At 41.8% G+C, this 22,844-nt stretch overlaps 1 protein-coding gene across 2 annotated transcripts in view; it reads right to left on the minus strand.

The window, feature by feature from the left end:
• Positions 1 to 5,634, minus strand: part of SCAF4 (SR-related CTD associated factor 4) — a 44,352-nt gene extending 38,718 nt beyond the window's left edge. For both annotated transcript variants that reach the window (XM_030477437.1, XM_030477436.1), the window contains exon 1: positions 5,257 to 5,634. In XM_030477437.1, coding sequence (XP_030333297.1) covers positions 5,257 to 5,286 — 30 coding nt within the window. In that variant the 5' untranslated portion in view covers positions 5,287 to 5,634. The remainder of the gene's footprint in view (positions 1 to 5,256) is intronic.
• Positions 5,635 to 22,844: the final 17,210 nt, after the last annotated feature.

Genomic DNA, 22,844 nt, shown 5'->3' on the forward strand with positions numbered 1-22,844 from the left:
CATGCACAGATACTATACTATTCTGTTAACAAAACACCATTGCTATTAATGCATGATCGGATCTTTAAAAGGTCAGATGTCTTAAAAAATACACACAAGTCCAAAGAAAATCTGTTAGCCACATACATTTTCCTTCCTCTATAAAACTCATTGCTTCCTTCAGGTCCCCATTCTTCCTTGAACTACTAAGAAAATGAGAAAGATAGTAATGTCCACTAAACTTCTGTTGCTAAGTTATGTCTTGGTTTTAAATTCTTGACCATCAGCTGTGAAGCATACCAAGTATTAGGTGCTGCCAAAGGTAAGCAATGACCATAAGATTCATGGCTGTCAGGCTACATCCTCTGGAAAATTAAGTGAGATTTAAATCTGACCACATATGAACCCCAGGCAATGAAGCTACATAGTACTTCATCAACTGAACTATTTCTGTGGCCTGGAAAGACCATTCACAAATTCTCAATCGCTGAGGAGAAACACCTTTACAAAAGACACTCACATGAAAATCACATCATAAAAATACACATAACAGAATTTTGTTCTCTACACAAATGTTTTTGAAACTTAGCTTGCCTCTCAGTATCTGTGCTGTGCTCTTAAGGCCAGCATGTCTCCTGAAAAGCTGTTCATCTCATTTCTTCTCTTACCAAGAATTTCTACCACAGCTTTCAATACTCCTAAAAACAGTTCAGTCCATAAGCAACGGACATAGCCACTTCTGGATCGCAGCAATGATGAACCTTCAATTACCATGACACAGTAAAAAAGCAACAAAGCAACTTCATTCCCAAAAGAGCCACAAACTACTTCTGCAATAATTTCAGTCTGGGGCTCACAGTTTAAAAAAGGGACTAGTAGCACCCTCTTATCTCCCTCTCTCTCTCTACCCCATCCAAATAGCATTTGAACTGCTCCATAAGCACACTCTCAGGACATGCAGGAGGCAGCACTGACTTAAAAATACAGCTTATTGCACCTACTGGAGTATAGGAATCACTTCAGGCAGCAACAACAGGTAACAACTTTCACCGTTTTCTTAAAGAGACAAAAGGTGCCAAAATGCACAAAAGACTATATTAATCTTTCCCCCAACCACAGATTATTAGTACTTGTGTCCTTGCTGCTTTGCCATATAGCAGAGGGAATCTAACTGGGGTTCATGAGTTCCAGTAACTGCTGAAGAAGCACTGTGAAGGATATCCTGCTAGCCTCTATTTATAGGACACGGGGAGGGGAAGAACAGGGAGCAACAGATTGTAATAGAACATGCAAAATGTAGTCTCACCATTGGCATAAGATAGCTACAACTGTCCAGTTCACTGAATATGGGCAAACAGTAAAGAAGAAAGCTACAGTTCTAATTTGAAAGGAACAGCCCACAAAATATCTATTCTGTTTGTGATCTAGGCATGCTTAGGTGGGATATCAATTGTTTCAGTGGTACAGATTAACTATTACCAACCTGGGACACGATTAAATGAGTACACTGCATTACTCAACACAAATACAAGATTGCAAAATAGGAAATTGACTTTATTCTACTTCCAGCAGAAAGACTGTGAAGAAATTTCTATTTCCAATTTTTTATAACCAGTAAACTTTTATAACCAGTATCCTTCAAATTTTTCAGATTAAAGGAAACACATATTCCCTAAATTAAAACATGACCAGGATTAAGAACCTTTAGAAACCATGGTGGATGTGTGGGTTTGGGGTTTTTGTTATTGTTGTTTTGGTTTGGGGCGGGGGGGGGTGTTGTTGTTGTGTTTGGGTTTTTTGGGTTTTGTTGGGTTTTTTTGTTGGGGTTTAGGAAAAAAGTTTACTCATTTTCTTAAAAATGATACAAAGTTTTGCACCATTATCAAGTTACCTTTTGTGATTTACGTACACTGTACTATTAATTTAACACAACATAAACACCTAACAGTACATGAATTCTAACTCATTCTTCCAAGATATAGTTTGAACTAATTTCCTCAGGGAAAATATACTATACTACATAACCGCCAAATGCCACCTATTCAGTTGGTAGGATTTACTTGGAGTACAGCTGGATAAAAATAAAGCAGCAAATATATTTGGTCAATAGAAAAAATGTGCTTACTCCCATAAAAAACAGAATTTTTAAGAGGCACATTTACTGGTAAACTTGTATTCAAAGTATAAATCTAAAGAACAGACTAAGGGAATGGACAACGCAATCAAACATGATCAAATTACACAACCCGTGTAAGTTACCACCCATTCCAGAGTCAAACTAATTGACTCTAAGTGTTCTTTCCTAGCTTGCCACAATTGCTAAGTGCAACATGCTAGCTCCAACCTCTATATTTAAGTTTTACCTTACAATTGAGATGGGCAGTTAAGATCACATACTTATCACAATTAGCTGACAGGCAGAAACTTGTTACTTCACTGCAACATAATTATACGTACCGTCAGAAGCCTACAACCCAAAGGGCAGAAACTGAACTTCCGAGTAGAACTGGAACCCAAGTCAGCCAAAACTACTAATGGCTTCTACTGGACTGGGTGAACAGCTTCAGCCCAAACAAAACGGCTCAAATTGCATAAATAGAAGTGTTGCTGGTGCTTTTCTCTTCTTTCCTAAGCTCTTTTGTCTGAGGAGAGGATACCAACCTAATAGCTTAGAGAATGCCTAACTTACAGCCATGATTTGAACTTGGGACCTCCCACCAGTCAAGAACATGCTGTAATCACCAAACCCACCCCCAAAAATGCCAAATGATCTTATCACCTAAAGCAGTAAGTGGCATCTCCCCTTTCACCTTCGCATAGACTGGCAAAGAGCCACGAGAGAAGAGACAGTAAAGCCAGAAGCGCATCGCCTCAAGCATGCATTGGAAGTCCAGCACAAAACTCACGGCTGCAGTTAAAGTTGCCATTATAAAATCATAATCCTCTGTCTACAATGGTATTGTAGCAAACCAGCCAGCAAGTTCAGGAATTCTTGACCTACAGGGTGTTGTGTAGATACCGTCATCTTCACTGTTGAAACTATTCCGCTCTCAATAAAATAATTAACTATTCAGGGAACAGAGACTGGTACCTCTGTGGTCCTCACGACGTCTGTGCATTATAAGCCAGTCTTACAGACAAAGTGAGATCTCATACACTCACTGGCCCGCGCTATTCCCACCATTCTGTGAGTAACATTGAGACCTTTTGTAAAACAGCTCTTTCACTTTGTCCGCTTTCACAGAGAAAGCCCAGAAATGGAACAATATCTGCCTGCAAATCTTACTCTCCTAAAAAAAGTTTGTGATGTTTCACACTTTATTTCAGTATGTATTGTTTTGTATTCACAGCTTCAGGCAACACATGCTGCAAAGTTAAGAGGACAGTTTAAGAACTGGACTTTTACGTTCTTCACTAATACCATAAACATGCCTTCTGAGAACAGGGCAGTAATTACACAAACCCTGAATTTATTAACATGCTAGCTTTATGCATAAGTAGTCCTACAGAACTAGTGACACATACAAATGATTGCAGAACAGGCATTTTATAGTTTTCTTCCCCATAAATGATGTTTAAATGAAATCCTTTCAGCAGCCAGCCATCAGAATTTCACTCAATAACAAAAGCGTCACACTTTTACTACATCTGAGAGGAAGATATATGAACTAAAACATGCCCATTTCTAAAACGGAGATTAGTCACAGAATACCAAGAAACATTGCTTTCACTCTAAAGTCACACATACTTTCACCACCAGATCAGCAAAAGGAGTGGGGTTTATTCTTGAGAAACACTAAGCCCTGTCTGTACAATAAAGTTTTATCAGGTAGCAACATGTTCAAATGAATGAAGTAAAAGCAACCATCTGCTAGAACTTCTGTTTATATTTAGGCAGGTAGGAATATTTCTATGTTTACACGATAACTGAAAATGCCACACGCATGCCGTTCTGTTAACATCTTTGAGAAGCTTGCTTTGTACTCTTCCACACCACTCCTTCAAAACAGCACAATATACCCCTAGCATGAGCAAATAAACAAAAATAAAACTGTTAACAGGAGGCGCATGCTACCTACTTTTCACTTTGTACTTGTATAATTTTGTTAAGGATGAGCAGATTTCCAGTGGTGTGTGTGTGTATGACAAGCAGTTGCAAAGAGTGAACTTTACACAGCATGACTTCATCACATGAGAGTAGTCTGCCATTTTTCTTGTTTCTGTTCAACAAGCATGCACACAGCAACCTAACCCTCAAAACGTATTAAATATTCTGGAATAGGTTCTGGCTTCACTTTGATTATCTGCAACAAGAACATGCACGTTCTGTAGTCGATACAGGATCTGCAAAAATCAAATCACTGAACTGAGGTGGGAGGGTCATCTTATCTAATAATTATTTTAAGTCATGTGTCAAAAACTTTAGAGACCAGAGTACTTTATTATATATTATGCAAAAAGCAATCACAGTCCATTTTGTTTCCAGTTCTGATTGACTAAGGAATCAACAAAAAATTAGAATAAGACAGAGATCTTCTGTGTACTATGAAAGGACAGCGAACGCCTTGCTCTTTCCAGCCTACCTCCCATGCCCCTAACGCTGGGGTCGATCCCTTAGTCCCATCCCCACGCTTCCTTTCTGTAACAAGGTAACTCCCCCTCGCAGCTCTCCCTCTCCCTATTCAACCTCCAGCCTATCCTATCTGCCGCCCGTTCACATGGCAGGTCTCTCGCCAAACCACTGCGAGGAAATAAAAGTGCCTCGCGCCCTGAAACGCGGCTTTCCCCTCCTTAACAACACGCACGCAGTGGGAACGCCTTGTAACAGGGATCCCGGCTCGACCGCTCTCCAGTAGGGCGAGGAGGGAACTGAGAGAATGAGGGGACAGAGACGGGGGCCCAAATACCCCCTCAGCGCCCGGCCCATGCGGGAACGCGAGCTGCGGCGTCGCTCAGGGAACGCTCTTGGCCGTTGCAACCGCCGCGGCGGTCCTGACCACGCTCGCCTCCATTTTACTCAGGAGACGAGATCTCCCCTCGCCCGCCCCTGAGACCGGCCGGAGGCCCCGGGCCGAGCCAGGCCCAGCTCTCGCCCGGGCCCTCCCCAGCGCAGGCCTCTAGCGGCGCCGCACCGGGCCCGCGCGGCCCAGAGCCGGAAGCCGAGCGGCGCGTTGAGGGGGGAGCGATGGCGGCCTCCCGTGACCCCCCCCGCCCCGGCCCCTCAATGGCCACCCGGCCCGCGCCCCCTTCCCCTCACTCCCACTCCCCGGCTCCCACCTCCTGGTTGAAGGCGTTCACGGCCTCCATGTTGGCGGCGGCGGCGGCGGCTGATGCGGGCGGGCGGGCGGGCGGGCGCCCGCGCGGGGGAGGGAAGGAAGGGGACGGGCGGAGGAGGAGCGGCAGCGCGGTCCCGCTCAGCGGCTGCGCGCGGACATGGCCGTTCGGCGGCGGCGGGGCTCGCGCTCTCCGCTGTCCCCTCACGCCCTCGCTAACTCGCTCGGTTGCGGCGTCTCGCTGGCAGGGCCCCGGCACAGACCGTCTCTCCCAGCGGGATGGCGGAGCCCACGCCGCGCACAGCACCCTGGGATCGCGCAGGCCTCCCGGCCCCGCGCCACCCACAGGAGAGAGAAGGGAAAGGGGAGGGGGGGGGAGTAGAGAATACGAAGGGAGCGCGCGCCGCGCGGCGAGGGCACCACGTGACCCGGGACCGGGTTACTCCCCGCGCCCCGCCATGTCAGCGCCGGCTCCTCCCCCGGGGAGGGGAAATGGCGGGGCTGAAGCGGTCGGTGTCCGCTGAGCGCGGGCGGTGGCCGCGTCCCGCTGCGGTGGCCTCTGTTCTCGGCTGCTGGGTGGGCAGAGCCGGGAGGCTCTGTGGCTTCCGTAGCGGTGTTGGCGTGGCCTGGCCCGGCCCGGCTCCCTGAGGGGGAGGTGGTATGAGGCAGGGTGCGCGTCTGGGCCGTGCTGCTGCGGGGCTGTGGTGAAAGCGGCACTCATTCACACTTAAAAATTGGTTTGGTTTGGTTTGTTTTCAGTCTCCTGGCATAGTGTCTCGCAGGTGGTGCAGCACCCCGTGAACCCGCTCCGAATAGAGCGGAGGACCGGCGCTGGGGTGCGTTCGCTGCCTAGCATGGCCAGTACCGTCACGGGGGAAGAAAACTGCTGCCTGCTTAAATGTAAGGCAAACCAAAACTGAAAGGCTATTCTCACAGTCAGATGCTTTGCACCTGTAAAGAAGATCGTTAATGACTGCATGCACGCTGACAATGGGAGCTAGTGTTCAAGAGAACAGGGCATGTATGCTGCAAAGTGTAGTTCCAAGGACATAGCTGGCTATTGGCACCTTATTTAAGAGTGCATTTGTCAAGTACACTGTCAAGTGCGTTAGTAATGCGTTAGTATCAGTGTCAAATCGTAGTGATTTGAGGTGTTTAACTTACAGTTTCATTATTTAAGTCTAGTTCAGTACATCAGCAAGGGAATAAACTGGAAAGAAGAGACTCGGAATGTTACAATCTCACAAGAAGTGTGCTTGGCTTTATTTTGTGCTCTACTATTAAGCTGTAGCTAGTGCTTGAGTTGTTAATCAAATGCAGATTACTCTCGGGAGTCTCTTCTCCGTGTCATCAATATGTGGCTGTCCAGCAATTAGTCCTTTTTAAAAGCGAGTATTTTGGAAGTTAAAGAAAGTTTACAGTAATTAGAACTCTTGCTCTACTCTGATTATGAAATGCATAAGGAAGAGTTTATGTACAGTGACATGGTGATATTCAAAGGAGTTTTTAAACTAAACAGGTTCTAGTGGCAAGTGGAAAGTTCTTCCAGATGACATGAATTTCTATAGGTTGATCTTTTATCGGAAAAAGTAATGTTTTTAGTTTCCCCCAGCTCTTTTTTTTAAAGAAAGCTGCCAAGCTCGAGAAGAGTGAGGATGGGGGAAAGATATTATTGCCCATTTAGTGCCCATCTTTGGGTTTTGTGATTTTTTTTTTTCTTCCCATTTTAACATGGTAGATTACTTCCTATGTAGCTTTACTATTGTTCTTGTCCATGTCACTGTCCAGAAGTTCACAAGAAGTAGCTTGTTTTGCCACCTGAAAAATATGAACGGCAAAGGTAGAACTGGAGTATGTGGCGACAGGTTGAAAAAAATGCAAGTTATCTCTGTCTAGTTCTTCCATCAGCTAAAGAGCTTTCTGGGAAGTAAGAATGATGGTTTTGAGGGCTCTTGGCGTAGGGAGAGAGGAGTGAGAATGGACTTCCTGCATTGGTGATTCGTTTTCGGGTTTGAAACCTAGGTGTTGAATGATGACAACTCTTTGTATAATGCTGAGTACCTGACATTATATTCCTTTCAGTATATACTTAGTAATACAAATGCAGCTCGCTCAACACATTGTTAGTAGCTTATACTGAGTACGGAAAAACAAAAGCTTCCCAGGACAGGAAAGGCTGCCAGTGGTTCTGTAAATTCACATTAAACCAGGGAGTTCTTTTGCTATTAAAACTTTCTAAGTATTCTAAATTATATATTTGCCTGTCACAGGGTGTCACTACAAGTTTTAGAGACTCTTCTAAAAACTTTCTGTTAAATGCTTTCAGTTTTCCTCGTTGTTATTTAGGTATTGTTGTATTATTAATCTTAATTTTAAAAAATTGCTTTTTATAGCATGTTTATAGTCAGACTTTGTGCATAATTGGATTTTATGTAACTTGGGGGAGGCGGGAATGGGAACAACGTAGGTGTATCCCAGTGTGTTTCAGAATTGCCTAGTATTCACCTACCAACCTAAAGTCTGGTGTGGTTGTGTCTGTGCTGTAATATGGACCTGGTTCTCCCTGCAGTATAGACAGTTCCTTAGAGTCTGTAGTATTATCCCTGTCAATTTTTGTTCACTGAGAATTAAATTCTGATTCTTCAGGGGCTGAATGTTAGGATTTGGGGGTGGGACGGGGTGAAGTAGGTTAATTACTGCAGCTTTACACTTAAGTCTGGGTTTTACTAGGCTATGGCTTTGCTATTCAAAGCAGATCTTCATCAAGATAAATGCTCCGCAGTTTTCAAGTAAAATTTGCTATTGCTTATATTATGACTACCTACAGAAAGAGGAGATAATTGTATAACTTCTTATAATGAAAAGAACATGCTCTTCATTACTTTTGTCAATTTTACATTTGCAGGTACTTGAGCTTGGCAGCAGGTTTATTATTTAAAGTTACTTTTACAACAATATTAGAGACTGTATAAATATATGGTGTATGATGGCCGGGGTTGTGTTATATATACTTGTACAATATAAAGGATGGTCCTTGCCCCAAAGAGCATGCAATCCAGTGTGGTTCATAGAGCAATTATTATCATACTTGTTGTTCATATAATATAAATTTTAAAATATTGTTCAATATTATTCCAGATGTCTTATGTTTAAGAATTTTCGCTGGTGTTGGTGCATGGGTTTAGTTTGTTCAGCTTGCTTCCTTTTGTTTCTGACAGATGGGCAATAAATGGGCACATCAATGTATGGAAATTGCTGTTGAGAACAAATTATGGTTAGTTGATGTAATGATTCTTTTTGTCTTTGTCCCAGCTGATGAAATACATGTGCAAGTCTTATTCAAGCTTCTTGAAATCTGAAATGTTTTTGAATTCTGTATAGTCCTTGTCATTTTATACATAATGAAATACAAGTTTAACTGAATTTCAGTTAGTTTAAGCATTGAGTTTTACATAATGATAGGTCTGTCATTTTTTCCTTACAGTAACATTAAGTCTTGATCTTTGAGTCCTAAATTTTGTTCAGTCTTCTGAATTACTAACATTGTGCATCATTATTGATAATGATTGACAATGATCATCCATAAAAATGTCATATTCTCTGTTCTTTGATTGTCCGTGTCTGCCTATCGCTGTTTCTCTGACTCATTCAGTAACGATTAGTTATCACTTGCACACTGTTGCTCTCTAATTTACTGTTGTAATTTAACTTATGGGTCAACTTTTTTACTACTAACAAAACTAGCTCTACCTTACGTCATGGGGAGGGATTTGCTTATTGTTCATCAAATACAGGCCACGCTAAAATCAGATCCCTGAAATCAGTGGGTCTTTGAGGGAAGAGTTTGTCTTTGCCTCACTGTTTGTGGGGCAGGATTAAACTTGTATGCCTGACACTGAGATTCTGTACTTGAGAGTTAAACTGATGCTTCTGCATGCTGATTTGTGCTTTTGGTGTTTGCAAACTCAATTATTGCTGACAGGGAAGCTATAGTGGAACTGTGCTTTGAAAGCCTATTGGAAACTTCTTAAGGCTAAGTGGTTTTGCCTGCCTGCTTAGTAGAGTGAATCAGTGTGCAGAAGCTTTGGACAGAACTAAGTTTCAATTTGATTTTAATTTTCACTGTAAGTATGCAACTATAGTTTAAGGTCCTGTGTTCTAACCTAGAAGGCCTTCTATAGTTTAACAGCTGGTCACCTTAGAGGTTGTCTCTCTTCCTTTGCACTGTTGGGTGCAAAGTGGCATTTGGATATAAGTGACCCAAGTAAAACAAGGTGGTTCTGCAGGCAGCCTTCTGATGCAGGATTTGCTGTTTGCACGTAGGATATTCTAGCTGTGGGTGTTTCTCTTGTGTTCTCAATGAATACCAAGATTTGAGCCTGGTGTAAAATACTTCTTTCTGGCCATGGGGGTTACTTTTGACCTACTTACTAAGGGAAGTTGGAGCAGGGGGAATTAGTGAATTTTGTCTCTTGTGAGCATTTAGATTTTTATGCTCTGACATAATATTACTAAACTGCTGTTGATGTATATCTAACCACTGAGGGTGTGGCTTGTCTGTATCTGATGCTTAGTTTAACCATTTATTTTAATATTTTTCAGACAGGAGGAAGCCTCTGCCTTTAAAAAATATCTTGGGTAACAGCGTAGATATGGGACTGTCCACCTGCCTCCATTGAATCTTGAATATTACCCCAGACATTCCAAATCGTACAGCAGGGCAATAATAAGGAGCTCAGTTTGCAAGATCTCTGCACAACTCCTTAAGTAATGGTGGCTTTGCACTTGAAAGCTTATGGGATAGAATATTAACTTAGTAGAAGACAAACCACCGTTTAGGTTTTCTGTATAATTTAGACTTGCTTTTGCTGGTAGACACATGAGAACAGACTTCCCACTTTGCTCCTCCATAGTAATCTCACCAACCTCTTCTGGTCCGACGTGGACGCTGGCAAGATTATGAGACTAGACAAGGTTTTGTTGTAGGTGCAAGACTGAAGATCAAAGCATGTCAGAAATTACTTCCTTCTCTGGCAATACCATGGTGCTGCTGTTTCAGCTGTCTATCAGAGGCACAGGGACTGCTGAGAGCTAACAGCCACTGAATAAAGACTAATTCTTTTGAGAACTTCAGTGTTTAACTATGGCTTGAGATGATGCGAACATAAAGGAATTCAGGACACAGAGCAAGGAAACAGATACAGAAATACGTATTATATGTGATGGTTCGTAGTCTGTCTAGCACATTATGGGGTTTATAACAGCTAATGAGTGTGTTCACATTGTCACGTTGAAATTAATTATTCAGTGCTTTAGAAAACCTGCACGATAGGAAACAAGTAGTTTGGGTTTTTTTAATTAGGAATCACAAATGCCATTTTAGTGAGTTATTTATCTGGAAAAAAGAAAAGCTGCAATACTAAGGCAGCCACCATTCTGAGTGTGAGTCAATTTCTAAGCATGTGTGGAAGCCAATAGCAATACACTTCACTGTCTCTTTCTGGTGACTTTGTGGTCATAGTTCTTTACCCCCTTTCTTGTTAGGTATTTCAAAACAAAGTATTTAATTTTGGATTTGATGAAATTTAATTTCAATAGTTTTTTCCCCACTCCCTCCATAAGTGAAGTGAGAAGAAGCAAAAAACTGTTCAGTCAACTGGATAGGAATTATGTTGCTTGTTTTCTGTGTTTGCTTGTTTATTTAGGAGAAAAAAAAAATCAGTCAACAGAAGCAGAAAATGCTGTCCATATGAAACCAGCTTTCAGCTTACTGTTTCTTGCAAGTAAAGCTGGGAATATTCACCTCTTCCAACACTGATATCTGTTTTTTAGAAGTAGTTCTAAATAGAATCAAACCCTGATGTCTTTAAATATTTAAGTTCTGTGCTTCTGAATTTCACCAAGATAAAGGCCCCACAGGCTTCCGCGGGTTTTGGCAAGCCTTGGTTCCTTTGCTCTGTACTTTGTACTCAGTTCCTTTACTCTGTACTTAACCTCCTACTGGCATCAGTAGGTCAGAAGCATAGGGGCCTTTGTCCTTCGTGATTATCACAAAGCCCATCAAGCTCACTTTGGGTCTCAAAAGAGTTTGTGCCAAACATCTTTCACAGAAAGAATAAATAGCTGCCTATTGTTCCTTTTAGCCTCTCTCTTTCCCTCCCATATTATCTAGGACAAAAGGGGTTCTGAATTTTAAAGTAATTTATGTTTGTGTATGATCACTTTGTAGTATGTTGTATAGTCTGTGTTTACCATAACCAGTGCTGAAATGCTTTATCTCATATTGTCCATGTCAGGCATTCAAAAAACTTGTTGAGTCCTTTTTTCCTCCCCTGTAGTGAGTGGGACTAAAAAATCACCAAGAACAGTTGCCAGTGATTTGTAATTATTTGCTTTCCATCTTCTGGAAGTTGGCTTTTTTGGTTGTTTCTTCCTCACACTGATGAGAAAGATTTTTATATATATATACATATAAAAATATCAAGATGATATATATATCTCAAGATGTTCATGTAGTCATAATGCAGTCACTACTTCAGAAGATGGGATTTTAAGTCAGCTAAGTGTCATGGGGTACAATAAAATTCTGGGTACTAGCAGCGATACTTGATTTACTATGGGATGTAACCACAAAGTATTTAAGAAGGAGTATGTAACTTTTAAGCCTTTTTAATTTTGCAATATGCTGATAAAAATTTTTAGTCAGATTATATTTGAGGGAGGAGAAAGATTATTTTATGCAAGAGACAAAAATTCTTAGGCATTGGTTTATAAAGTTTATAAAATGTGGCAATAGGTGTCACAGTCTTCATGGGAGGTGTGTGGGCAGATTGCTGCGATTCAGGTACACATTTTCAATAGGGTTCTGTGTTGCTGCTGTAGCCCGACAGGCTGCAGTACAGGGATGATGACTGTAAAGTTCTCTGAAATTCAACTTAAGCGCCCTATGAGGGATTTGAACACTTTTGCTTGGTACTACCGAGAAGTACCGGTGGCACAATCCTTGTTTGTGGCATCTATTTAGCTTTTCAGGTTTCAGCATGTTGATCTTGGAACACAGGATAAGAAGGACTTTCCGGGCTACTGTCTGCAGCTGCTCCCAACTGAGGCAAATGACATTGTCTGATTAAGATACACCTAAAAGTAGAGCTTTGTGTCTGTCCTTCCCCACTCTACCAGCATTAGAAGGATGTTTGCAAACGTGACATCTCTGAACTTTAGGAAGCTTTCACCTTCCAGATGAAATTTCTTCATATTAAATGTGTGGGCCACTCCTATCTCTAGAGTAAGTAATTATTCACTGGCTTCACTCCATTTTAAAAGCTTTTTGCCTTTTTTTTTTTTTTTTTTTTTTGCCCTTTTTTTTGAATTTTTTTTATTTTGCCACTTCTCTTACAGTCCCTGTTGTGGCCAGAAGATGGCACTTATGTACACACTAAGAAGGGGTAAATGAAGCTACTGTAATTTATCTTTGCTGAAAACTGGGTTTATGGAATGACAGTAAGTATCTCGGACAAATGATAACTTGCAGAATAAAAGGTCACTTTGATCTCATAGCACATGAGGGGCACAGATTCAAGAACAAAGTCCAGGAACTTATTACTCCGCATAAAAACTCTGGTTCCTTATTCAGTAATAAGGATCTGATATGGCCCTGAATTCAGAAGGTAACCATCAAACAAAAATCCTGTGTGTTTGTTGGGTTTTGGTTTTGGTTTTTTTAGGAGAATAATCTAAAAGCAGTTTCTTTCTATTCCGGGTAATACTGTGCTATACATTAAGGCCTGGTTTAAAGATGATTTTCCAGTGAAATAGCTTTTACTGTTTTGTACTTGTACTTGCCCTTCCTTCCCAATTACTGTATTTATATCCTTCATGGAGACTATTCTCCAGCATAACTGCCCATACCCATTTTTGATAAGCCATCCCATCATGAACATTTTTATCCCAGTATAACTGTCAAATATCAGGGACATTGCTCTAAACTAGTCTTGTTAAAACAATAGAGCTCTCTTGTGTAGCCAGGTTCAAAGGAATGGAGCTCTGAAGTTGCATATAAGAGATTGTGAGTGGAGGGTATAAAGTGGCTGCAGTTTGTCTAGGCAGTTTCCCAAGGCTGTCAGCATATTTTTGTGCGGAACATGGGGCCCATCTAAATTGGAGCAAAAACTAAAGAGGTTTGGCTGGCCTACTGTGCATGGGGTAGTGCTGCCTAAAATCGCTGGACCCATGCCTGTGGAACTCTCATGGGGTCGGGATCAAACCTCCCTATAGCCCTGCTTTTAAAATAAACCTTTTGTCAGGGTCTGCCAGGGGTTTGACATGTCAGTTCATTGCACCAACAGCCACAGTCAGTGACCCCTTATGACTTTCTGTCCCTTTCACCTGCCATTGCCCACAGCCTTCTTCCCATACTATTTTTTATCACTGATTTATTTTTCAGGATTCACTGCCAAACCTTTTGCTTAGCTCTTTATGAAAGCAGTAAGCATTGTAGCGGAGACTGCCTTCAAACTTCCTCATCCTATGAGTCCTGTTTCAGTCAGAAAACCTAAGTGTGAGAACAACTTGAAAACCTATTTGTGTTTTCATCCAGTGTCTCATGGTGAGAAAATAATTATATATATATACACACATACCCATGCACATGCATGCTGCACCATGGCCACTAACTGCCAGATTGTTTTCTACATTGCATGCAGAAGGATTCTTGCAGAGGGTGGTTCATCCCCTGGCTCTGGTGGTTGTTTTTGTGACTTAAGACCAAATTAAGCCATACCAAACCCTAGTCCAGTCTTTGAAGATCTGCATCCAAGTGCTAAGCCCCTAAACAATCCAAAGGGCTCCTGGGACTTATGAAGTCTCAATCAACAGTCTGGGAAGGGAAAGCAGCTGGAAAATACCTCTGGTGTTGATTGTATTCAAATGTCAAATACTTGACCACTGGCAGGAGATAAAAGACTGTGAGCTGTGAAAGAAGGAACGACTGCAAGGAGCACTAGGGGTGGGCTGGCTGGCTGCATCGGAACCGACCGTCAGGAGGCTGCAGTGTAAGTGCTGGAGTCCTGGCTCACCGATAGTCCAGAACAGGGTTTTAGTTGGAACGAGGCACAATTGTTATCCAGACTGCATGCTTTCATTTATTTATTTTGTTTTGTGTGTGTGTGTAAACCAGGGCTCAGTAGTTCTTTGACTGGATGGCTGTAAGTTCTTGGCAGTGAGATGTAAGCCTTCTGCTGCTATTTTGCACTGTCTGACTGCACAGATCATAGACTTCAAGCAGTTCTTCGCAGCGGGAGTGTACCTGCTACTAAATGCGTATGTAATACCATGCCTTCTTTGACCATGAACTGTTAGTTCAGTTGTTAAATTCTTCATTTGCAAAACAGGGTTTGTTTGTTTGGGTTTTTGTTTGTTTGTTTTGGTGGTTTGTGGGGTTTTTGTAAAGTAGAAATACAGTAATTTCAAATAGAAATAATAAGCAAATCGGACCCTGCAAAAATAAATGTTACCCTGCATGTGTGAATTTTCCACTACTTAAAGAGAGAAAACAAAATGTATGATGGGTAGGTTGTTTCATGTGCTTCTCTAAAATGTATGCAAGTACCACAAAGAGAGGGGTCTTGTAAGTGCCTGTGTTGCATATAACTGAGATCTGGGCATAAGGTACTGTGGGAGACCTGGCTTCTTTTTGTAGCTGTCCTTACAGCATCCTTGTGTTGCTGCTTGGCCACGGCACCCCTTCTGTAAGATGTGAGTGATGGTGCCTCTCAGGAGAAGTCACTACTCACTTTGAGTGAGTGGTGGATTGGTGTTTATGAGGCAAATAAAAGACTTGAAGTAGTCCAATGCAAAACAAAAGGATATGGAACATCAGTGCGTATCAGTTTGTATTTGACTTTGCTTAGTATCTCATGAGTTATGTTTACGTTTCATTGGGTAGAGAAAAAGAGCTTCTGAACCCATTAACTGAAATCAAGTCTATCAAAATAGCAATATACTGTTAAGGTGAAATTTTCAGTTAATTGCATACCCTCCTACAAAACATATGTAGGTTCTTTTAACTTATGCACACAAAAAAAATCTCACTGTGTGCATGTGAAGTTAGTGCTCATTCATACAGGGTGCTCATCAGTGAGGTCTGCAGTTGGAAGCCCTGTGTTTTTCTGCAGAAAAGGATAGACCATTTGGTCTCAGCGTAAATTCCTTCTGCTGTGTCATGTAGCACACCTAGGCGTCCTGTCACTGTGGCTGAGGGAGGAATTCAGCTTGTGTACTTTGCTGAGACAACCAGAAAGTTCTAGTTAGGAGGATGGTTTGTTGGTTGCTGAAGCTCCTAAAATAGTTGATGAGTGGTCTTGAAATTCTGTGAATGTAGGGTGGTTCTTAGATACTTTGTGGAGGTACTACAGGCAGCCATCCCAGGCCTGTGTGGTAGCACATAAAGGTCTTGAGCATGATAATGCCTCCAGGGTGCTAGAATGTCTGTAGCATGCCCTTCAGCTGTGCTTGCTGTTCACAGGGATGGCGAGCTTCAATTTTGAGGGCACTCTGAAAGCTCTTGTCAAAAAGCAGTAAAGACTTACACAAAAGCATTTCCCAAAGCCACAGAAGCACCCAGAAGACTGCATCCCACAGAAGTCCACAGGAACTAGATGGCAACACGATGTCCAGTATCTGTGCCCAGGTCTGCGTATGGGGAGGCAAGACCGGCATCCAAGGGAGGAACCTTGTCAGATGTTCCAGTGCCACCCCCCTGCTAATATTGCCCACAGCTCAGTGTGCAAGTGAGAGAGTAGCTGCAGAGTCCTTCCATCACCTTCCTAGAATCATAGAATCCTTTAAACTGGAAAAGACCTTTAGGATCATCTGGTCCTACTGAAAACCTAGCACTGCCAAGTCCATCACTAAGCCATGTCCCCAAGCACCTCATCTACCTCCAGGGGTGGTGACTCAACTACTTCCCTGAGCAGCCTGTTCCAATGCTTGGCAATCCTTTTGGTGAAGAATTTCTTCTTAATATCCACTCTAAACCTCTCCTGGCACAACTTCAGGCCATTTCCTATTGCTTGTTACTTGGGAGAAGAGACCGACTCCCATTTCTCTTCATCCTCCTTTCAAGTAGTTGTAGAGAGTGATAAGGTCTCCCCTGAGCCTTTTCTTCTCCAGACTAAACACTCCCAGTTCCTTCAGCTGCTCCTCATCACACTTGTGCTCCAGACCCTTCATCAGCTCTGTTGCCCTTTTCTGGGCCTCCTCCAGTGTCTCAGTATCCCCCTTGTGGTGAGGGGCACAGAACCGAACACAGGATTCGAAGTGTGACCTCACCAGTGCCCAGTGCAGGGGGATGATCACTGCCCTGGTCCTGCTGGCCACACTGTTGCTGATACAGGCCAGGATGCTGTTGGCCTTCTTGGCTGCCTGGGCACAAGCCAGCTCATGTGCAGCTCTGTCAATCAGCACCCCCAGGTTCTTTTCTGCTGAGCAGTTTTCCAGCCACTCTTCCCCAAGCCTGTAGCATTTCATAGGGTTGTTGTGGCCCAAGTGCAGGACCTGGCACTTTGCTTTGTTGAACCTCACACCATTGGCCTTGGCCCATCGATCCAGCCTTTCCAGATCCCTCTGCCTTCCTACCTTCCAACCGATCAACACTCCTGCCCAACTTGGTGTTGTCTGCAATCTTACTGAGGGTGCACTTGATCCCCTTGTCCAGATTGTTGACAAAGATATTAAGCAGAACTGGCTGCAGTGCTAAGCCCTGGAAAACACGACTTGTGACCAGCCACAAGTCTCCACTTCTGACTCCTGACTTGTCCTGTGGTTGTGGGTGTACGTGGTATTTAGTCTCAAAACTTCCCACATCCTATGGAAGCAGGGAAGTAATTTTGGTTTTTTTTCAGTTTTAGTTTTTAATTTCCTGATAAAAAGAGCAGTGTTTCTATATGTTATCCTGTTCCTCTGCAGACTCATCATGTATTTGTACTCTGTTGCCTTCTGAGAGCTTGCGGTGGCTCTCTACTCTAGCAATATTTGGGTTTCTGCGCTCGCTCTGCTGTTGCTATGCGACCAACTACCAACAGCAATCTGCCTGACCCTTTCTTTGGATGATATTAATATGCAGGAGAAATCAGTGCCAGCTGTAGTTGGTGATGTGACCATTTGCAACCAACCTTCTCCTTGCCTACCTCTTGCCTTTGATACTGCTTGAAGTGAGTTATTGAATGTTGCTTGGTATGGGGTAGCGTGTAAGAAGTGACCATTGATAGAAAGAGGATGTAAGTGCCATGAGGTTGTCCTCACTTGCTGAAACTATAAAAGCTCTTAAGGACAGAAAATAAGAGCGTGATCAAAGATTTGCGTGATGAGCCCTCATACACAACCAAAAGTTAGAAGGCCACATAAAAAAAAAAAAAATATTTGGGACAGTAGATGGGCAATTCAAACACTTGTGAAATCTAAGTGTGTTTTTGTAAGGAAGCCTTTCTACGTAAAGGTTAAACTCTCTGGCCATCCTTTTGGTGGTAGCACAGTCCTTGGGTGGATTTTCAGTAGCAGAAGTAGTACTTCTGCCTCTGAAGGCAGTTGATTTCTGTTGACATTTAATGGCAGTTTAGTACCTGATGGCTGTACCTGCCTTTGAAAAGTCTCTTTCATAGCAGAGGGGTGGGGTTTTTGTTTCTTTGTTGTTTGTGTTTGGGGTTTTTTCTTCCAAACCAGAACAGCTGGAAAGCAATGGTTGGCGTTGTAGTGACAAGCACCGATGAGTGTCCCATGAGACAGCTACCTTCCCTTCCCAGCACTTGCCACACATGTCCTTGAGCAAAGCATTTTGGCTGGCATTTCCAAGTTGGTTGTGGCTTGTGGCATCTTTTTTCAGGCTGTATTCAATATCCTTTATACTTATAGAGGTGCCATTTGTACTCTGGAGTATGACAAGGGCATTTCTATAAAGAGCATTCTTAATGTATTAGTGAAGTGAATTATTTAATTGGGATCAGTGCATTGTTTTCATTGGCATACCACGTAAGTGGGTATATAAATAGAAGCATAATATGTAAAGCATGTCATCCTAAAGTTAAACCAGAATAAATTCATAACTTTGCCTTTTAATTTTAATATATTTGCAAAGTCTCTAGTGATAAGTTAGCTGCAGCCACAGTACCTTCATTAGCATGATCCTTGTCCTGGACACATGTATGCATGTGTTTAATTTTCCTAATGATTATATGCCTGGGGATTTTTGTGTGATGAGAAACATACATTGCAAAGATGTTTTCTAGTGTATTCATTACTATATTCTGTTTTCCCTGTTTTCCAATACTTAAGCTATATCCACAATTATGAGATGTGTTGTAAAAATATAGGTAAATTTGTAGTGGATTCTAGGAAAAATATCTTGTCACAAGCATACAGGTATAGTTGGAAACATATTCATGTTGAATACATGTACTTCTAAATAAGATTTTTATTTAGCTATTTTACTCAAATGTAGTGATTGAGGCATACTTCAGAAGTAATTATTTCTGACATTTTGGAAAGATTCTTCGAACTGCTCTATTTTTTTTATATTACAGTATTTGGAAATCAGCCAACTGGAAATGGGATACATTTGGCATGAACTGTGACGATACGTGCGTCATACTTTGAATGACCCTGAAGTTTGTTAGCATTTTATTTAAAATATCAAGAAAGTGAAGCTCATGTAATTATGGGGTTTTTTTACATATGTTTCTATTTTGTGGAAACTAGACTTTTATCTGGTCACAGGATGACCTATTTATATGTGTCATTATTGATTAATTGATTGGATTAAACCTTGGCTATTGAGAGTCCAAACCCTTACCCTCCTCAAGTAGAAATCCTTATATATAAAAATCACCCTTGTTATATCACTGGGGTTTCTTTTTAAAATAAACTTTTGAAGAATGTACTAAATATTATGCTTTAAATGTATTTATGTATGGCTTTGCTCCACTTAAAAGTACTTATTCTATTTGTTTCAAGATAAAGATCTATTTTTTTCATCTGTCTTATCTCTTATCCTGTATTATTGTATTTTAGGGGACAGACTAAAGGAGTACTTCTAACCGTTAAGTGATTCAGAATGCTGCAGTGCACTTAACAAAGTATTTCATTATAATCTTCTTGCTACATAATCTTTTCTGTCTGTCAGTTAGTTGATCGGTTTTCATAACCCACTTTGACTGTCTGGCATGGTAAAACACTTTGCTATTTATGTGAGTGGCTTGCAGGGTTATTGGTGTCAGAAGCAAGCCGATGATGAGAACTGTGACTGGACACTCATCACACTTGCTTTTCCTGCTCCATCTCTGGTCCTTCAGGGGCCAGCAAAGCAGCTGGAAGTGCCCTGGGTCCTGCAATTGAACATTCCTGCAAAACCAGGCTTGTCACCAGTTGCTTCTACCAGAGCAACAATTTTAAGCTGTGGTAGTCTTTATTCTGAAGGGTTAGGAATTTCATACAATATAATATGGGTATGGGAAAGGTCTGCCTCAGAAGAATAGTATGTGCCTCATGTTGTATGGAGCCATCCATAGCTGTCTCTTTGTGAATCATTTATCTCTTTGCTGCCCACTCAGCTAACACTTTCCATGCTCTGATGGTTTGTTTTACAGGAGTCACTGCATCTAAGGATTGTGAAATTTCAATTACTTGACTGAGAGGGTGAGCAGCTGATTTGCCAAGCCCCTCCCAATGCCATACAAAATAGATGTAAGTAAAAAGAAGAAGGCACAAGATCATCAGAGGTTAGATCTCTTATTTTCCATAAATGAGATAGATCTCCCCAATTGAAAGGCAGATTAAGCTATTGAGCCATTGTCACTTTTCGAATATTTTGTGCCAAGTTCCACACACACTCAAGACCTCAGCACTTTTGTAATGAGTAAACCATGAATTTCTGCACTTTGACTGTGTGCCTAATCACTAGGTTTTTAAATATATCCCTGGATTCATCACATAAACATAACTTTGTCCCATTTGTCCTTCACCTTTCCATGTTTTGCAGCTTCATCTTATCTTCATTCTAAGTCTGCTTCTCTCTCCCTTTGCATTTCTGATGACAAGCTTGTGAATAGTCCTTCAATCATCTTCCATGGTAAGTGAAGCTGGGTTTGTCAGGAGATAAAATATTTTATTAGATGAATGCATATAGCTGGAAAAAAACTCCAGTCAAGCTAGTGATAGCTGAGCAAATTGTATCAGTTGATTGAATAAAAAATAATGTCTCTCCCTATAAACAATACTTTGCTTCACCTTTCCACTCTCCCAGCTTGGCAAATCATCTGTTCCTCCAATTCCAATGGCAAAACTTTGTCTCAGTTCTCCAGAGAGTGTGGTTCATTACAAAAGAATAATTTTAGTTTATGATTTGTAATGCCAGATGAGCTACCACGATGCTCTACTCTACCTTCCTGTTTGACACACAGCATCAGGCTTCTTCCTGTTTGAAGTACAGTGTCTTTTAGAAAAACATCTGATTCTGATTTACAGAATTCCAAAGGAGACTTTGCCATAATGCCTCGCCGGGTTGCTGGGTTAACTACCCTCACTGTTAAAAAAATGTGTCTTATTTTATAGCTTGAATTTGTCTAGATTCAGCTCTCAACCACTGGATCTCATTATAACTTTGTGAGCCTGTGTTCATACTTAGACATACAGACTATGAGCAATCACCTCCTCCCTTTGCTAGGCTTAAAAGGACCAAACTCTTCCACTGTAAAGTGTATTATTTCTGTCTTCACTCTCATAGCTCTTTCCTGAACTTTCTTCAGTTTACCAACTTATTCCTTGAATTGTGGAGAACAGAACCAGATGCAGTTTCCCAGATGCGGTTACAGGAGTGCAGAATAAGCTGATAATTTAGCAGGTTTTTTCTTTACTCCTTGTTTTTCCTTTGTGTATGCACTATGTGCCATGTTTTAAATGGACCAAGATCTTATTTTTGATAGGCAGAAATACCCATCCAGTGCCTGAGTCACATTAGCTCTTTTGGACATTTAAGAGCAGTCAGGGAGTAGCAGGGTCTGAAAGTGATACCAAAGCCAAAGTTTTCATGAGTAATTCCTCTTCCCTGCCAGATATTTCAAGATACTTAGTGTTCATCAGCCAGATGGATAAATCAGTGCTGATTCAAGGGAGAAAGTATGTTTGCAATACAAGCAGGTGCAGAAATGAATAGCCTACTGGGTTTTGTAATAATCGACCTGTTATCCTGACATATTCAAACACAGCTTTGAGTGATTCTGTAATCATGTAAATACACAAACCCAGAACTAATTTTTTTCCTATGTGGGGTTTTTCTTTTTTTTTCTTTTTTTTTTTTTAATTTTTTTTCTAGAAAGTTTACCAGTAAAACAAAAAAAAAAAAAAAAAAAAAAAAAAAAAAAAAATCAAAACAAAAAAGCTTTATTTGGACCCAGCAGGAACTGGCTTACAGTTTTCCACTGAAGGTTTTGTAAGGATGTGTTGACTGGAACCTCTCTGCAGAAAATTTATAAGGAGCATTTTCTATACCCAAAATGGATTTGGTCATTCCATACATATTTAGGACTTACCTTGTAAAACTTCCTCAGTAGGACTAGTCTGATTTTGTTAAACAGGAGTGTTCATTTGCGCATGGATTACCTGTGTAAAGAAATGTTTGAGAAATCACATATGCTCAGAGATAGACTAAATGATCTGTACAACACTAACCTAAAAAAACCCCGCAAAACATAAACCAGAAGGGAAAGACAAAAACAGCTAAGACTTATTTTCAAGCCAACTTCATGATTTTTGGAGGCAGGATTAATGACTTTTAGATGCTTAGATTAGCATTACTTGAGGGCCTCCTTAGCGCTCTGCAGGTGGGCTGGCTGAGAAGTCGGATGGGAGTGCAAAAGTCAACCTTCCTGGCAGTGCTGAGAAGCAGGTTTTAGTCTGCAGCTTCAGGATCTTCATGTGGAGACAAAGCTGGAGCCAAAAAAAACGCCTCTCCAAAACTGTTAACCTCAGTACGCTTGAGGCTCAGGAGGTTTGTCTCTGTACACTTGAGATTCAGAAGTTCAGGATTGCAGCAGGGGTTCCCAGGACTATGAAGAAGTTTTAGGCACCCCCTGTCTGGTGGTGGAGCCAGCTGCCTGTTGTTGAGGGGTCTGAAAAGATGCATCTGGTGGTGGTGCCAGATCTAGGGCATTTTGGGCACTTTATCCAGACCCTGTAGCTGCAGCAGGAGAGCATTGTGCAGTGACAGCTGCTGAGCACTGTGTCCTGCTGAACTGGCTGCAGTTAGGGCTGCCACGCAGGCCACTTTTGAAGAAACTGCTCTTTTCTGCCGAGCTTGGTAGCTTGCCAGCCACTTTAACAGTCTGCGCAACTTTCCTTCTGCTAACACTGCCCAACTCCTATCCTCTCCCTCTCTGAGTGTTTGAAGCAAATCCTCCCCCAGCATCACTGGGACCAGAGCCTGAGTGGCCACAGCAGCAGCCAAAGTGGGAGCTGGGGGCAAGAAACCCATTTCTGTACTGAGGACACCAGTAAGAGAATGGGAAACAAAATCTTGTGGAAAAGATTATTTATCCAACATATCTT

The sequence above is a fragment of the Strigops habroptila genome, chromosome 2, assembly GCF_004027225.2.
Source record: "Strigops habroptila isolate Jane chromosome 2, bStrHab1.2.pri, whole genome shotgun sequence".
Lineage (NCBI taxonomy): Eukaryota > Metazoa > Chordata > Aves > Psittaciformes > Psittacidae > Strigops > Strigops habroptila.